At 61.4% G+C, this 16,137-nt stretch overlaps 1 protein-coding gene across 7 annotated transcripts; it reads left to right on the forward strand.

Moving 5' to 3' along the window:
- The first annotated feature begins 128 nt into the window (after window positions 1-128).
- TNS2 (tensin 2) lies at window positions 129-16,074 on the forward strand. Of its 7 annotated transcripts, none has more exons than XM_040234236.1 (29): window positions 129-144; window positions 4,428-4,536; window positions 4,999-5,036; window positions 5,906-5,944; window positions 6,263-6,301; window positions 6,464-6,513; window positions 6,751-6,922; window positions 7,219-7,269; window positions 7,535-7,657; window positions 7,740-7,804; window positions 8,842-8,925; window positions 9,300-9,412; window positions 9,507-9,567; window positions 9,830-9,905; window positions 10,160-10,289; window positions 10,395-10,460; window positions 10,538-10,651; window positions 10,871-12,082; window positions 12,219-12,369; window positions 12,498-13,087; window positions 13,203-13,292; window positions 13,585-13,710; window positions 13,875-13,967; window positions 14,093-14,170; window positions 14,331-14,408; window positions 14,814-14,982; window positions 15,079-15,147; window positions 15,254-15,283; window positions 15,426-16,074. In XM_040234236.1, the coding sequence occupies exons 7-29, from the start codon at window positions 6,773-6,775 to the stop codon at window positions 15,562-15,564; spliced, it is 3,858 nt and encodes a 1,285-aa protein (XP_040090170.1). In that variant the 5' UTR covers window positions 129-144; window positions 4,428-4,536; window positions 4,999-5,036; window positions 5,906-5,944; window positions 6,263-6,301; window positions 6,464-6,513; window positions 6,751-6,772; the 3' UTR covers window positions 15,565-16,074. The 7 variants fall into 7 exon arrangements, 6 of the variants coding, with proteins under 6 accessions (XP_040090170.1, XP_040090166.1, XP_040090165.1 ...); XM_040234231.1 differs by lacking the exon at window positions 129-144 and adding an exon at window positions 1,804-1,895; XM_040234234.1 differs by lacking the exon at window positions 129-144 and adding an exon at window positions 1,904-2,849.
- Window positions 16,075-16,137: the final 63 nt, after the last annotated feature.

The following is a 16,137-nucleotide window of genomic DNA, read 5'->3' on the forward strand; positions in this document are numbered from 1 at the left end:
GGGGCGAGCGCGGCGCGCCCGTCCCGCCTCCTCCGCCTCAGCGTCCGCTCGGCGCGGGCCCGGGGCGGGATGGGCTGGCCCGGGGGCTCCCCCTGTTGCTGCCCCGCCCCGCCGCGCCCCCGCCCCGCCGGGCGCCCCCCGCAGGTGAGTGGCCGCGAGGCGCCGGGCGGGAGGGCGGCAGCCTGTACGTCACGGCGCGGCGGGCAGTGCCGTTGGTGGTCGCCAGGGGGCGCGGGGCCGCTGCGCGGGGCGAATGGGCGTGGGGAGCGGAGTGGGCGCGCCAGGTCGGGGGTCGGGAGCCCGGGGCCCGAGGGCCGCGGCCGACAGAGGCCGGAAAGGTGACCAGGGGGCGGGGCCAGCCCACGGCCACTCCCCGGCCGGCGGTCTTGCCTTCGCGCGTCGGGACAGCACTCGCCGCCGCTCGGTCCCGCCACGCACGCGCACCGCCCCCGCACCGCCCCCGCAGGCCCGGGACTTGGGCGGGCACTGGCCGGGGAGAGTGTGTATCAGGGTTTTCCTTTTCCACCTCACATCTGGGGAAACCGAGGTAAATGCGGCCTCCATCGTCAGTTTTCCAGATCACCCTGGGCACTCTCCTTTCCCCCCTGTCTCCTTCCTGGGCCTCACCCGTCCTCCGCGGCTGGGCTCCCAGCCGCTCATCCAACCACAGCTATTTCCAGGAAGGGGGAGCGCGGGTGGAGGGGTTTCTCCAAACAAACCCAGGGCTTTGGAGTGAGAGGGGGCCAGGCTGGGGGAGAGACTGACACAGGCTCAGGAAAGTTGCGGGCTGGAAGAGGGTCAGGGTCCCAGGGCTCTGGCCTGGCCTTCCCAAGCTTGCCCCAGGGAGCTGCTTTTCCTGTCAGCACTAGCAGCGGGCTCAGCGCTCTCCCACTTCCATCTCACTTGAGAGGCGCTGCACAGGGTGGGGAGAGACTCAAAGCCATCTTCTCTGGCCACCCAACACAGGGGCTAGTGAGCCACCCACGAGGTCAAGAACGAGGGTCTGAGGTTGGGGACCTGTTGCCAAGTTAGGGGACTTTTCAGCCCCTGTGGAGGCAGCAGAAGTAGAGACAAGCCTGCTGGAGGAGTCCTGGTCGGGGTAACTGCAGTAGGAGGGGAGAAAGACCACCCACACCCGCACCACCACCACAACACCTCACCTGCTCCCATCAGAGCTGGGGCCTGGACCAGGCCAGGCCCGATTGCCCACACTGGCCAGGGGCCCGGAATGTCCTGGGAACCAGCCAGAGCTGGAGGTGGGAGTGGGTTGCAGAGCCAGTGCCCCTCTCCAGTTACTGGTTAGGCCTCCCTCTGGCCAAGGTACCCTGGGGACAGACTTCCTGACCTGGAAGGGGAATTAGAGCTTCAAGGGAGACATCTCGGGCTAGGCCCAGCCCAAGGAAGTGTCCTGAGTAGGTTCATCACAGAGGAGGCAGGGTTAGACCAACCTTGATGGGCACGGGGGAGCGAGAGGGGAGGCTGAGGGCCTGGTGGGAGAAGCCAGAGCTGGGGGAGCTGCCAGAGCCATGGGACATTCAGTAACTACCGTGCAAATGTTGGGGGGGCAGGACACACACATTTGCGCATTCTTTCAGGCAGCTGGACTGTTCCACTGGACTGCTCTGGGGGCCCTGATCCAAGACTTAGGGCTGAGAACCCCCAGGCTGTTAACCCCTAACATTTTTTGGAAGATTACTGCCCCCCCCCCCTGCCTTTCCAATGCCCCAGTCCACCTCCTTCCCTTAACTCCTGGGACAGGAAGCTGGCTGTGTTCCCAGGAGGGAGGCAGGAGGCCCGTGGAGGGGGTGGAGTATGTGTTGGGAGGGGGGCCTCCTGTCCAGTCCTCCAGCCCTGGGACAGCTGCTGAGGAAGAGCGGAGCTGGGGAGCCATGAAGGGAGTACTTACGCTTGGGGTGGGGGCAGGGCTGGACGGGGAGGAGGAGGGCCCAAGTGGCAAGGCTCCAAAGAGGAGCTAGGGGCCCAGGGAGAAGGCGAGTGAAGGACTGTGTTCGGAGCAGGGCAGCTGGGGAGCTTTCAGAAGGGCCTCAAATGCCTTGGGCTAGGGCAGAATAACTGACTCCTGTGGGCAGAGCAGTCTCAGCTGGGATTTGGCTTTCGGTGTAGATGGTGGGGGCAAGGGGCCAGTGCATGTTTTCCTCTTCCTGTTGCTTCAAACTAGTGAAACTGAGGCAGAACGCTGACCCTCAGGATGCAGTCCAGGTCCTGAACTGGCTGGGACAGGCTCCCCAGATTCCCAGCTCCGCCTCCCTCCTACTAGAAGGTCCCCAGAGAGCCTGAGAGCTCAGGCAGGGAGGCTGGCCTGGCAGGGACGCCGCGTTCCCCTCTGGCCCTTGAGCCGGGGCCCTGAGACCTAAATTCCCACCCCGCCCCTGCCCCGCCCCACTGGGGGCTGTACCTCTGGATCCCACAGATCCCCAGATAGGGTAGATCCCAGGCCAGGGGGCAGCTCCAGAGCAGGATGGGGTGGGGGCAAAAGATCCTGGGCTGACACTCCCAGCAGAGTAGATCCTGGGAATCTGATCTCCTGGCCTCCCCCACATCCTCCCCGCCCCCCACTTCCTGGAGCAGTGACCTGCCCCCTTCCCGCCTGCACTCCCCTCCACTTCCAGGGCTGGGCTTCTCACACCAGCCAGACAGCCTACTCTCCACCCAAGGGAAGCGGCTGCCTCCGCCAGGCCGCTTCCAGGAAGCCCCGGGCCAGGCCCCAGCATTGTTCGGGCCCCAAGGCCAGCACCCCAGGCAGCCAGACAACCATGAAGTCCAGCGGCCCTGTGGAGAGGCTGCTCAGAGCCCTGGGGAGGAGGGACAGCAGCCGGGCCACCAGCAGGGTAGGAGTGCCCTGGACTGGGCAGAGGGGTCGGGATGGAGGAGTGGGCAGTGGGGGAGGGGGCCAGAACTCCCGGCCAGTTTCAGCCTTCTTCCCTAGTCCCTTGTCCCCTCGTTACTCTGTCTCTGGAGCGGCCAGGGCTGTGACATGAGCAGCAGAAGCCTGGGTGATAGCAATCCTCATCAGCTCCCCTGTCACCTTCCCTGCCCTAGCCCAGGCCAGCCCTGCACGGGCAGGTATACATTATGGTAGGACCTTCCCGGGTACTATTTTGGAGCCCAGGAGAAGACTTCCCTAAGCTAAGAAGTTTAGGGGAAATGGGGCAGGGGTGGCAAAGGAAGGAAGGGAGGCGGCCAGGTCTTAGAAGTGCCTTAGACAAGGGGGCTTGACTTGCTTTCCACTGACATCGTCTGCCTGTGCCATTAATACCAAAATGCACCCAAGTTTCCTAGTGGGTCTGGCAGAGTTGGTCCAGCCCAGAAGAGTTCAAGTTGAGTTTAATCCAGCAGCTTCAAGGACAGCCAAGACACCAGAGGTGCTGCCTGCATCCCCAGGCTGGGGGGCCTAGAGGCCCCATCACTGCCTTTCCCCACATTTTTTTCAGCCTTACCCCTCAAAAAGGCATCTCAGGGCAACATAAGACAGTACTATGTATGGGGGAGGGAGGCCGGAACTTGAATGCCAGAGGAGAAGAAAAATAGGAGAGGAGACAAGGAGGTAAACGGTCCCCAGAGGATGGACGGATGGGAACGGTAGTTCTGGGCCGCGGGTGACATCCCAGCCACCTTGCTCACTGCTCTCTGGGAGGGGAGAGGCTGGAGAGCAGCGGGTACACCCTCTCCCCCTTCAGTGCTGGAATCCCTCTTGAACCTTCTCAAGTGACTGGGTGCTTACTACATCCTGGAGCAGTAAGGCAGCTAAATATTTCCATGTCATGCCTCCATCTGCCTCTCCCTCCAGCATGACCGCCCCCTCCTTACACAATTGCTGCCTGCTGCCTTGGTGCACAATGAGTAAACATGTTGTTCTGACAGTGGGGGGGGGGGGAGGGCGTGTCAGCTGCTGGGAGGACGGGGACAGTGGGCGCCAGGGAAGCAGGCCTGGCTGAGGACACTCCTGCTGGGTCATCTGGGTGCTCGTGACTGACACCCTGCATTCATGTCTGACCCCCTCCCTGCTTACTTCCTACAGGCGCCTCCTGCTAGGGAGGGCAAGATGGGAGGAGAAACAGGTTGCCTTCATAGAGGAGTCGGGGAACACCACCCCCCACACCAGAACGGAAGCTCTAGGGTTTGGGTAACAGTGACCACAAGGGTATCACACACCAGGGCCACGTGAGGGGCCTAAGTGATCCCTTGGGGAGGAGTTGACCCAGCTAGGGTGACGCAAGGGGCCGGGTTCTATGCACTGTTGAGGTCAAGCGCTATAACTGCTTGGAAACAGCTGTGGCCAAGTGTGTTTGACAAGTTTGGGGGCTATAGAAAAAGACAGAAAAAGTGCTGTACTCAGGCCTGGCCCCATCCTGGAGATGGACCCGTGGGAACTGACACCCCTGTCTGTCTGTCCCTCCACCCATCAGCCTAGGAAAGCTGAGCCACATAGCTTCCGGGAGAAGGTCTTCCGGAAGAAACCACCAGTGTGTGCCGTGTGTAAGGCGGCCATCGATGGGACGGGCGTCTCATGCAGAGGTGAGGCGTCCCACCCTAGGCTGTGGCTCTGAGAGCATCACCCAGCGCCCCTGGGCTGCACAGCCCCAGCAGGCAGACCCCAGAACAGAGCATGGGCTGGGCAATGTGAGGGCGAAGAGGAACTGCCTCCCCTCCAAACAGCCCTTGCGCCCCCAGCACCCAGGAAGCCTAGTACTCTAAATTACCCTCTCACCTGACCTGGAACTGGGGCTTCCCTCCGTGCCTTCCTCCTCACCTGCACCCACCCTAGAACATTGCCCCAGGGTCCCCTACTCCCTGGCCTGGGCAGTAGCACACCCCTGCCATGTGCTTCCCTTGAACTCTGCCCCTGCTCCCGGACTCCAGCCAGCTCAGTACAGCTGGAGTCCGGGAAGTTCCAGGACCTGGGGAGACAAGAGAGCCACCCCTTCCACTGCCCCGGTAGGCCCATGCTAACACTCTCCTCCCCTCCATCCCCTCTAGTCTGCAAGGTGGCAACACACAGAAAATGTGAAGCAAAGGTGGGTAATCTGATGTGGGGAGGGGGGCCTGGGGTCCCTTCCTCCTCTGAAATGGGCTTCTCTTCCCCTCTACCCCTCTCATCATTGGGGAACCCCTGCTGGGTAACAGAGGGTACTGTTCTGGGCCCTTTAAGAACCACCCTATTCCACCCCCTGGAGGACTGGCCCAGGCGGGTGGACAGCAAGACAGCACGTTTGTCTTGGTGCTGTGCCCAGGCTGCAGCTGGCGTGAGGACTGGGGGCGGGGGGTGGGGGTAGGGAAGAGGAGAAGAACGAAGAGGAGGAAGGGTGGGGTGGGTGGGGGTCAAAGCAGAGACTGGTGGCCGGATGGGCTGTGCCTTCCCTCTGGGGAGGGGTCCTTAGGATGCCTGAGTGGGTCTTGTCCTGGGCCCTGGAAAGGCTGGGCAGAAGATGCAAGATGTAGGCAGCACCCACTATCCATTGGCAGCCCCATCTCTGGGGTGCTCTAGTCCTTCTCCTGCAGTGTGAGGGGTCCTAGGGCCTTGGAGCTTGCTTTGGGGAGCTGTGTGCCCAGGGGCGGGGTCTCCCAGTGAAAGAGGCCAGTGTCTGTCCCTGGCTGTGGCCTGCCTGCATGACTCTATATATAACTCCTACCCTGCAGCTGGATGAATGGGGGTCTGTGTGGGCAGGGGGCTGGGAGCCAAGAGTAACATGTTGGGGGCCCAGGGGTGGGAGGCCGAGAGGCCAGAGGGGAGGCTCCCTTAAATAGAGGAACCTCAGTTGCAGCCTGTGCCCATCTGCTGACAGCCCCTCCACTTTCTTGCTGAAGCTGAGGGGTGGCCCCATCCTTAAGCCCAGGAGAGCCCATTTCACCAGCAGCTCAGCTCCTCACTCCAGTCTCCTTCCAGGTGACTTCGTCCTGTCAGGCTTTGCCTCCCGTGGAGTTGGTGAGTGTGCTCTGGGATGGGGTGGGGGATCCAGAGAACCAGGCTGTGGTGTCCAGAGGTCTGGTGGCCACAGGCCCCAAGAAGTTCCCTTGAATGGACTGCTGTGCATAGTGGCAATCCTGAGACGGTGGAAAACTTTTTGAGCCCTCCGCTCTTGCGTCTTGGGCCTGCTCTGGCTTAGGACTCCTCCCTCTCTCCCTGCCCCACCTAATACAGCCCTCACAGGGACACACACAAGCCCTCCCCACTGCCCCCAGGCCCAGACTGGTCCTTGCCCCTTCCCTAACCACTCCCTTTTCCTCCCCCCTCTCCCTCTAGCGGAGAAACACCGCCCCTGTGAGGCGCATAGAGCACCTGGTAAGGTGAAGCTGCAGGGGGCGAATTGGGGGGGCGGAAGCAGATAGCTCTGGGACTAAGGACCTAGGTCTCTCCTGGAGCAAAATTCATGGAACTCTGGAGTGGGGAAGCCTAGAGTAAGGGGCACAAAAGATGTGTGCAAAATCTCATCTCATCCACCAGGGATCCACCAAGTCTCTGAACCACTCAAAGCAGCGCAGCACTCTGCCCAGGTAAGTAGGGTGCCAGTTGTGGTCCCATATGAGCCCTTTCCTCATACCCCACACCTCAGCCCAGGGCAGTTCCCCCCAACAAAGCTCTCTAGGACAGCCCCACCCCCAAAAGGTCAGGACCCAGGAGGCCTCACCTGTAGTCGGCCAGACACCTTTCCATCACACCAGCCTCCCGGTCCCCGCCCCACACCCTCTCCCCGCCCCGCTCCTAACACAGCTTCGCCCCCTCCTCCCCAGGAGCTTCAGCCTGGACCCGCTCATGGAGCGCCGCTGGGACTTGGACCTCACCTACGTGACGGAGCGGATCCTGGCCGCCTCTTTCCCCGCGCGGCCCGACGAGCAGCGACACCGGGGCCACCTGCGGGAGCTGGCTCACGTGCTGCAATCCAAGCACCGTGACAAGTACCTGGTGAGAGGCGGGACCTGCTTCAGTCAGCCAATGAGAAGGCTGGGAGGGCCGGCAGGGCCCGGCGGCTCCCTGACGTCAAACCTGTGGAGGCGGGGCCCCGAATGGGCGGGGCCCCGGACGCTCCACGGAGCAGACCTCGAAGGCAGACAACTGACACAGCTGTCAAAGTTAGGCCAGGCCTTAGTCACTTCCTCCTTTTGGAGAAAGACCCTTACTTAGGGTCACAGCAGGTGACACCTCCAAGAATCACCACCTGGGGTCACTTCGCCTAACGCCCTAACCCACTTTACTTGCAGCTCTTCAACCTTTCAGAGAAAAGACATGACCTGACCCGCCTAAACCCGAAGGTAGGAGGGAATTAAAACCATCACCCCCAGCCTTCTCAGTATTAATAGTAGCACTTGCCCATATGATTTGTCACTTGGGACAGCCCAAAGCATGGTGCAGCAGGTATCTACCCATCATCTCGGTAAGGAAAGAGTTGAGGCTGTCATCGATACAAAGAACAGGCCCCTGACCTTGTCTCCAGGCACCTAAACCCTATCCCTCTTCCACCCCACCCACCTCTTCTTTGGTGGCCACCAGCCCCAATTCCACCCCTGTACCCCTCAGGTCCAAGACTTTGGCTGGCCTGAGCTGCACGCACCCCCCCTAGACAAGCTGTGCTCCATTTGCAAAGCCATGGAGACCTGGCTCAGCGCTGACCCGCAGCACGTGGTCGTATTGTACTGCAAGGTGAGCTGGAACTTCAGGTTCACAGGACTGGGGGCCCTCAGCAAAGGGCCCCAGCAAGCCCTCTATCCCTCTTTGTCCTCAGGGGAGTAAGGGCAAGCTCGGGGTCATCGTCTCTGCCTACATGCACTACAGCAAGATCTCTGCAGGGTAAGGTGCCCCAGCCCCAAGTTCCCACTCCCCCAGGGACCCTCCCTCCAGCTGGCCCTTGATGAGCCCCCATCCTCTAAAGCCCACCTCAAGGTCCAGAGCCATTTACTATAAACTTAAGCTTTCCACCTCCTTTTTCTCACTTGTACTTCACCACTTTCCTAGGGCTGCTGTAACAAAGTGCCGCAGACTAAGTAGCTTAAGACAACAGAACTTTGTTGTCTCAGTTCTGGAAGCTAGAAGTCTAAAATCAAGGTGTCAGTGGGGCCACACTCCCACTAAGACTCTGGGAGTGGCCTCTTCCCAGCTGCCGGTGGTGGCCAGCAGTCCTTGGTGTCCCTTAGCTTATAGATGTATCGCTCCAGTCTCTGCCTTCATCATCACATGGCCTTCTTCCTGTGTGTCTGTGTGTCTGTGTCTCTTCTTCTCTTCTTCTAAGGACACCAGTCACATTGGATTAAGGGCTCACCCTACTCCAGTATAACATCTTAATTAATTACATCTGCAACGACCCTATGTCCAAATAAGGTCACATTCTGAGGTACATATCTTCTGGGGGGACACAATTCAACCCGTTTTTGTTGTTTAGTCGCTAAGTCATATCCAACTCTTCTGCGACCCCACGGACTGTAGCCCGCCAGGCTCCTCTGCCATGGGATTTCCCAGGCAAGAATATTGGAGCGGGTGACCATTTCCTTCTCCAGGGGATCTTCCTGACCCAGGGATCAAACCCATGTCTCCTGCATTGGCAGGTGGGTTCTTTACCACTGAGCCACCGGGGAACCCGGTTCAACCCATAGCATGGTCTTATTGTCCCATTTTACAGAAGAAGAAACTAAAACTCAGGAAACAGTTGCCTGCAGCCCAACAACTAGTAAAGTGACTGTTGTGGGGTTTCTAGTTCTCTTCACCACCACTCTGAACTTCCTCTAGACTTGCGGGGAATCACACCACTCTTCCCTCCCCTGGAGCTTAGGAAAGGGAGACCAGGATGTAACCACCCCCTTAGCCCCCCACACTGGCCCCTGTCTCCCCAGGGCAGACCAGGCGCTGGCGACCCTTACCATGCGGAAGTTCTGTGAAGACAAGGTTGCCGCAGAATTGCAGCCCTCCCAGCGGCGGTGAGCAGCCTGGGTGGGGATGGGCCAGGCGAGCAGGTCCCTCCGTGGCTGCCCAGGCCACGCTTATCTGATTCATACAGCGCACCTTCCGGGAGCACCTCTTGTGTGCTCAGGGCTTGTGTCAGGTGCTGAGAATGCAGAACAAATCCAAGGTTCCTGCTCTCATGGGGCTTATTTACATGCTGGTGGGGTAGAAGGCAACACACCTATGAATAAATAGACAGGATCGTTTGGGATGTTAGCCAGAGCTATACAGAAAATAAAGCTGAGTCTTGCGATAAAGAGGGACTCACAGGATAGTCAGGGCCCATTGCTGTATCACGTGAGGCCGAGACCTGGAAGGGGCTTCCATCCCCCTTAAATCCCACCACCAGGTACATCACCTACTTCAGCGGTCTGCTGTCCGGGGCCATCCGCATGAACAGCAGCCCTCTCTTCCTGCACTATGTGCTGGTGCCCGTGCTGCCAGCCTTTGAACCTGGTGCAGGTGAGTCTGCCTGGAATGTGCTCTGGGGGGGGGGGCTGTCCCCCACCCCCTCCACTCAATGCCCTTCATGGACCTTCTCTTTTTCGCCCTCTAGGTTTCCAGCCCTTCCTCAAGATCTACCAGTCCATGCAGCTTGTCTACACATCAGGAATCTAGTGAGTGCTCTATTGCCAGACCCCTTCTCCCTAAATCCCTGTTTTTCCAGCCTTTCCCAGACAGCTGGGCCTCCAGCTCTAGCCACTGCACCCCAAAACTAATAGCATCGTAGAATCCGTTTTACAGATGGGAAAGCTGATGCTTAAAGGGCTCACGCTCAGGGAGGGCTCAGTCTCTGATCGCCCAACTCCCTCCTGACTCTTCACAGCCACCAGCGCACCCAAGTGCCCCTGATTCAGCTCTGCCCTCTCTCTTCCCCAGTCACATTGCAGGCCCTGGTCCCCAGCAGCTTTGTATCAGCCTGGAGCCAGCCCTCCTCCTCAAAGGCGATGTCATGGTGAGGGGGCCTTAGCCACAGGGAGAGTCCTGGGGGTGGGGTCGGGGTGGTGGTGAATGCTGCCAGCTGCACCATCTCTGGAGAGCCATCAATTCAAGGCAGGTTGGAGGGCAAGGAGGTTGTCTTCCTGATGGGGAGGTCACCTTGGAGTTGAGGCAGAGCAGAGCCGCACCCAGATAGTCCCTAGGGTAGAAGCACAGAGGAGATGTATGTGGACACAGAGCCTGAATGCTGGTCTCCCTCCCCTCACCCAGGTAACATGCTATCACAAGGGTAGCCGGGGGACTGACCGGACCCTCGTATTCCGAGTCCAGTTCCACACATGCACCATCCATGGACCACGGCTCACCTTCTCCAAGGACCAGTTGGATGAGGCCTGGGCCGGTGAGTTGGAGACAAGTGGCCTGGGGGCTGGAGCCCGGGTGACGGCAGGCAGGTGGGTAAGGGCAGGGAGGGGGGCACCTTCTCCTCACTGTCCACTCCCCACAGATGAGAGGTTCCCCTTCCAAGCCTCGGTGGAGTTCGTCTTCTCCTCCAGCCCAGAGAAGATCAAAGGTAAGAGCCAAGCCTGGCAGGGGGCAGGGGTCAGGGGTTGTCTCCCTGCTCCTCACCCCCGGGGCGCCCTTCTATAGGTAGCACCCCACGGAATGAGCCCTCCGTCTCTGTCGACTACAACACTGCAGAGCCCGCAGTGCGCTGGGACTCCTACGAGAACTTCAACCTGCACCATGAGGACAGTGCGGACGGTGTGTGGGGTGCCCCCAGAGGGGGAGGGAGGTGGAGCTTCCGGGGGGGGGGCGACATGCTTCCCTCCCTAGACAGACACCCTCCCAAGAGACACCCCAGAGCTGGAGTCTCTGGCACCATCCCCTATTAACACATGCGCTTTGTCTGTCTGTCTCTCTCTCTCTCTCTCCCCCACTTTGGCCTGCTTGCTATCCCGCCCGGATCCTCTCCCCACTCAGACTCTGTCACCCACACTCGGGGGCCCCTGGATGGCAGTCCTTATGCCCAGGTGCAGCGAGCCCCCCACCAGACCCCACCGGCCCCGTCTCCGGAGCCACCCCCACCCCCGCTGCTTTCTGTCAGCAGCGACTCTGGCCATTCCTCCACACTGACCACGGAGCCGGCCGCCGAGTCCCCTGGCCGGCCACCTCCGACGGCTGCCGAGCGGCAGGAGCTCGAGCGCCTGCTGGGAGGCTGTGGAGTGGCCAGTGGGGGCCGGGGAGCTGGACGCGAGACAGCCATCCTTGATGATGAAGACCAGCCCACTGCGGGCGGAGGCCCCCACCTTGGAATATATTCGGGACACAGGCCTGGCCTCAGCCGCCACTGCTCCTGCCGCCAGGGCTACCGGGAACCCTGCGGGGTCCCCAATGGAGGCTACTACCGGCCAGAGGGGACCCTGGAGAGGCGGCGGCTGGCTTTCGGAGCCTATGAGGGGGCCCCCCAGGGCTATGCTGAGCCCTCCGTGGAGAAGAGGCGCCTCTGCCGCTCGCTGTCCGAGGGGCCGTACCCCTACCCGCCTGAGCTGGGGAAACCCGCCAATGGAGACTTTGGCTACCGCCCCCCAGGCTACCGGGAGGTGGTGATCCTGGAAGACCCAGGGCTGCCTGCGCTGTGCTCGTGCCCCACCTGTGAGGAGAAGCTAACACTGCCCACGGCAGCCCTCTATGGGCTGCGGCTGGAGAGGGAGGCTGGAGAGGGCTGGGCGAGTGAGGCTGGTAAGCCCCTCCTGCACCCGGTGCGACCCGGGCACCCGCTGCCCCTGCTGGTGCCTGCCTGCGGGCACCACCATACCCCGCTGCCTGACTACAGCTGCTTGAAGCCACCCAAGGCAGGCGAGGAAGGGCATGAGGGCTGCTCCTATGCCTTGTGCCCCGAGGGCAGGTATGGGCACCCAGGGTACCCTGCCCTGGTGACATACGGCTATGGAGGCGCAGTTCCCAGTTGCTGCCCAGCATACGGCCGGGTGCCGCACAGCTGTGGGTCTCCAGGTGAGGGCAGAGGGTATCCCAGCCCTCGTGCCCACTCCCCCCGGGCTGGCTCCATCTCCCCTGGCAGCCCGCCCTACCCCCAGTCCAGGAAGCTGAGCTACGAGATCCCTGCAGAGGAGGGAGGGGACCGGTATCCGCTGCCTGGGCACCTGGCCCCAGCAGGACCCTTGGCATCTGCAGGTGAGGCCCTGGGAAGGGGGATGCCCAGGGCAGAAGAGGGTTCTGGGGAATGGTGGGGAAAGCACAGACTGAGGAAGAGCTAAAAAACCAGGCAGAAGGGGCTCTTCCTGGCCCACAGCCCCTTCTCTCCCCGCAGAGTCGCCGGAGCCTGTGTCCTGGAGGGAGGGTCCCAGCGGGCACAGCACCCTGCCCCGGTCCCCGCGAGATGCCCAGTGCAGCACCGCTTCCGAGCTGTCTGGTCCTTCCACGCCGCTGCACACCAGCAGCCCCGTCCAGGGCAAGGAGAGGTGCTTCGTGGGGCCGGGCAGCTCAGGGGCCTCCTTATCTGGGTAGACACTGAAGCCTGGGTTGGCAGGCACCTCACACAGGGCTCTGCAACCCAACTAAAACTCCTGCCCGCCCTCCCTCCCTGCAGCACCCGACGGCAGGACACCCGGTCCCCCACCTTGGCGCCCACTCAGAGACTGAGTCCCGCGGAGGCCTTGCCACCTGTTTCCCAGGGAGGCGCTGATAAGTCTCCAGAGCTGCCTGCGGGAAGTGGGCCTGAGCCTCCAGCCCCTGGCGCCTTCTCCTCAGCCTCCCCACCCAGCTCTCCCAACGACTGGCCTCAGGAGAGGAGCCCAGGGGGCCGCTCGGACAGCGCCAGTCCAAGGGGGCCTGTACCCAACACCCTGCCCGGCCTCCGTCACGCCCCCTGGCAGGGCCTGCGAGACCCCCTGGACAGCCCGGACGGGTCCCCCCTCACCCCTGTGCCTACTCAGATGCCCTGGCTTGTGGCCAGCCCAGAACCCCCTCAGAGCTCGCCCACACCTGCCTTTCCTCTGGCTGCATCTTACGACGTCAACGCCCCCCCCCAGCCCCCCCTTCCTGAGAAACGCCATCTGCTGGGGCCTGGGCAGCAGCCGGGACCCTGGGGCCCAGAGCAGGCATCACCGCCAGCCAGAAGCGCTAGTCACCATGTCACTTTTGCACCTCTGCTCCCGGATAATGCCCCCCAACCCCCAGGTATAAAGGCCTTCAGGAGGCTGGGGCTACCTTAGGAGAACCCTGGTTTCCAGGGAGGGGCATGGCATGGGGACTGGGGAGCCCTGGGGTAAAGTTTAGTCCCTCCCTGTTCTAGAGCCCCCAATGCAAGAGAGCCAGAGCAACGTCAAGTTTGTCCAGGACACATCCAAGTTCTGGTACAAGCCACACCTGTCCCGTGACCAAGGTGAGAAGCCAGCCTGCCCCCACTCTCTCCGGGCCTCTGGCTCAGCTTCTGGTTTGTGCCACTTCATCAGTGGACCTCCTCTGGGCCAAGCCTCTTTCTAGCAGGTGATTCTGGGTTTTAGGCCTGAGGAGGTCTCACACGCTCAGTGCCCAGCGCACTGACTCCCCAGTGGCATCCTGGGTGCTGACACCACAGCTGTCAGGGCCAGAGGTCTGGGGGGCTCGGGCAGCAGAGCGGAGGGGCTACCTGGGGCTTGGTCTGCTCCTGTGAAAGCTTCTCCCGCCTCCGCTAGCCATCACCCTGCTGAAGAACAAAGACCCCGGGGCCTTCCTGATCAGGGACAGTCATTCATTCCAAGGAGCCTATGGGCTGGCTCTCAAGGTGGCCACGCCCCCTCCCAGCGCCCAGTCCTGGAAAGGTACAGAGTGGCCCAGCCTGAGGGGGAGGGGATGGGGTGAGGGAGGCACAAAGGCCCGTGTCACTTCATAGTAGGGAGGAGGAGATGAGCTCTCCTGCTTGGTAGAGAATTCCAGCAGAGAAGTAGAACCTGGAATCTTCTCCCCTCCTCTCCACTCCCGTCAGGGGACCCCTCGGAACAGCTGGTCCGCCATTTTCTCATTGAGACTGGGCCCAAAGGGGTGAAGATCAAGGGCTGTCCCAGCGAGCCCTACTTTGGTGAGAAGCAGGGGTGGAGAAGGCTGCACTTGGCATTGCAGGGAGGCCAGGAGGTGTCAGGAGGGAGGTGGAGGACTGGAGGTGTCTCTGGGCACCTCAGGAGCCCGCTCGCCTCTCCCCTGCAGGCAGCCTGTCAGCCCTGGTCTCCCAGCACTCCATCTCCCCACTGTCCCTGCCCTGCTGCCTGCGCATTCCCAGCAAAGGTGGGTGTCTGGGCATCTGTCCTCCCCCTTCTCCCCTCCCACTGCGGCCAAAGGCACAATCTCGGTCCTGGCTCCCTGCCTGCCTGCCTTCCCTTGGGACAGCAGAGGGCGCCCTCAGCTCCTGGGACTGCCACTCCCTGCTGACCCCCATTTCCCTCAGATCCTCTGGAGGAGGTCCCAGAGGCCCCAGTGCCCAGCAACATGAGTACAGCGGCAGACCTCCTGCGTCAAGGCGCCGGTACGGGCCTCTCCCTCCTTCCCTTCCCCGGGCACCAGATAGGACAGCCCTGACACATGGGGAACAGAAAGGCCTTGTGTGTGGGCCAGCCCTGGCAGATGCACCTCACCCAGGAAGGCCAGGGGAGGCCTGTCCCCATAGACATGATGGGACGGGGAGTCCTGTCTAGGCTGCAGGGGTGGGGTCTTGCTAGAATGCAGATTCTCCGGCCTCTTTCCAGCATCTCTCACTGTATACCTCGCGCAGTCACCTGCCTTTTTAACAGGCTGTGTGACGGATGCATTTTGAGCAGCACTAGCTGGGGAAAGTGCGAGAGCTGGGCGGGTGGAACACGGAGGGGAGATAGAGCTGGGGTTGGCAGAGCCACCGCTCCCTGCTCCCTTCAACCCACTCCTCACCCTGCAGCCTGCAGTGTGCTCTACCTGACCTCAGTGGAGACAGAGTCGCTGACGGGCCCCCAAGCAGTGGCACGGGCCAGCTCCGCAGCTCTGAGCTGCAGCCCCCGCCCCGCGCCAGCCGTCGTCCACTTCAAGGTCTCAGCCCAGGGCATCACACTCACAGACAACCAAAGGAAGTGAGTATGTGTGCCGGGTAAGCCCCTGGGGGACCCCAGGCACAGACCCCGGGGGCCCCGATTTCTGGGTGACTTTCCCCACCCTCGTCCTTCCAGGCTCTTCTTTCGCCGCCATTATCCAGTGAACAGCATCACCTTCTCCAGCACTGACCCTCAGGACCGGAGGTGACCCTCCCTCCCAGCCCTTTCATCCCACAGTCCCCACAGCCCAGCTTCTCCACTGGTAGCTCTTCCCTAGGTGCATCCCTTCACAGTTCTTCTCCTTCCGCAGATGGACCAACTCCGACGGGACCACCTCTAAGTAAGCCTCCCCCAGAGTGCCGTCTCCCCTCCCAGTGTGGCATCAGCGTGGTGTCCAGGCGCCTGCTTGCTCCCCATCCCTGGCATGGCCATCCCTGAGGAAGGGATTCTCAGCCCTCCCCACCCTGCCTTTGTGCCCTCAGGATCTTTGGTTTCGTGGCCAAGAAGCCGGGAAGCCCTTGGGAGAATGTGTGTCACCTCTTTGCAGAGCTTGACCCGGATCAGCCTGCAGGCGCCATTGTCACCTTCATCACCAAAGTTTTACTAGGCCAGAGGAAATGAAGGCAGGCCACAAGCTCCAAGCCCACGTCGACACTGTGCCCCTCTCAGCACCACACAGCCCTCACTTCCCCTGGCCTGGACCCAGGAGACCCAGGAGCCGGCCTCTCCCCTAGGAATGGGGAGCAGACACAACGGCTTGGGACACTGCTCTCCTTCCCCGCCCCCAGCCTGCTAAGCGAAGTGGATGGGCCCATGAGATGACCTTGCATGTGAGCAGAGGGCAGAGACGGTGTGTGAGGGTGAGGTGGTAGAGCCTGGAAGGGGTTATCTGGACAGCCCCACCTGCAGGAGAGCATCCGCGCTGGCAGGGGAGACAGGCCTTGCCTGCTCTACCAGCTGCAGGTCCCAGCACGGCAGGGAGAGGGGAGAGGTGTGAGGAGCAAGGCACTCCCTCCTTTGCCTCCCCTCTGAGCAGAGAGATCAGAGTAGGATCACATGAAAAGGGGGGGAAAGAAAAAAAAGAGTCTATTTTTGTCTAATAATAAAGAGTTTCTATAATGTTTAGTTAGAGTTGGACTCATGCCTGTTTCCAGGAAGGACAAAGCCTCGGGTCTCCCAGGACCACACCTGTGT

The sequence above is a fragment of the Oryx dammah genome, unplaced genomic scaffold, assembly GCF_014754425.2.
Source record: "Oryx dammah isolate SB20612 unplaced genomic scaffold, SCBI_Odam_1.1 HiC_scaffold_29, whole genome shotgun sequence".
Lineage (NCBI taxonomy): Eukaryota > Metazoa > Chordata > Mammalia > Artiodactyla > Bovidae > Oryx > Oryx dammah.

Bases quoted from the DNA above. Each gene is read 5' to 3' on its own strand.
- TNS2 (XM_040234232.1), top strand. From the start codon at position 1,527: ATGGGACATTCAGTAACTACCGTGCAAATGTTGGGGGGGCAGGACACA. The intron at 5,945-6,262 runs GTGAGTGTGCTC...CTCTCCCTCTAG, and splicing joins CTTTGCCTCCCGTGGAGTTG to CGGAGAAACACCGCCCCTGT. The intron at 13,711-13,874 runs GTACAGAGTGGC...CACTCCCGTCAG, and splicing joins CAGCGCCCAGTCCTGGAAAG to GGGACCCCTCGGAACAGCTG.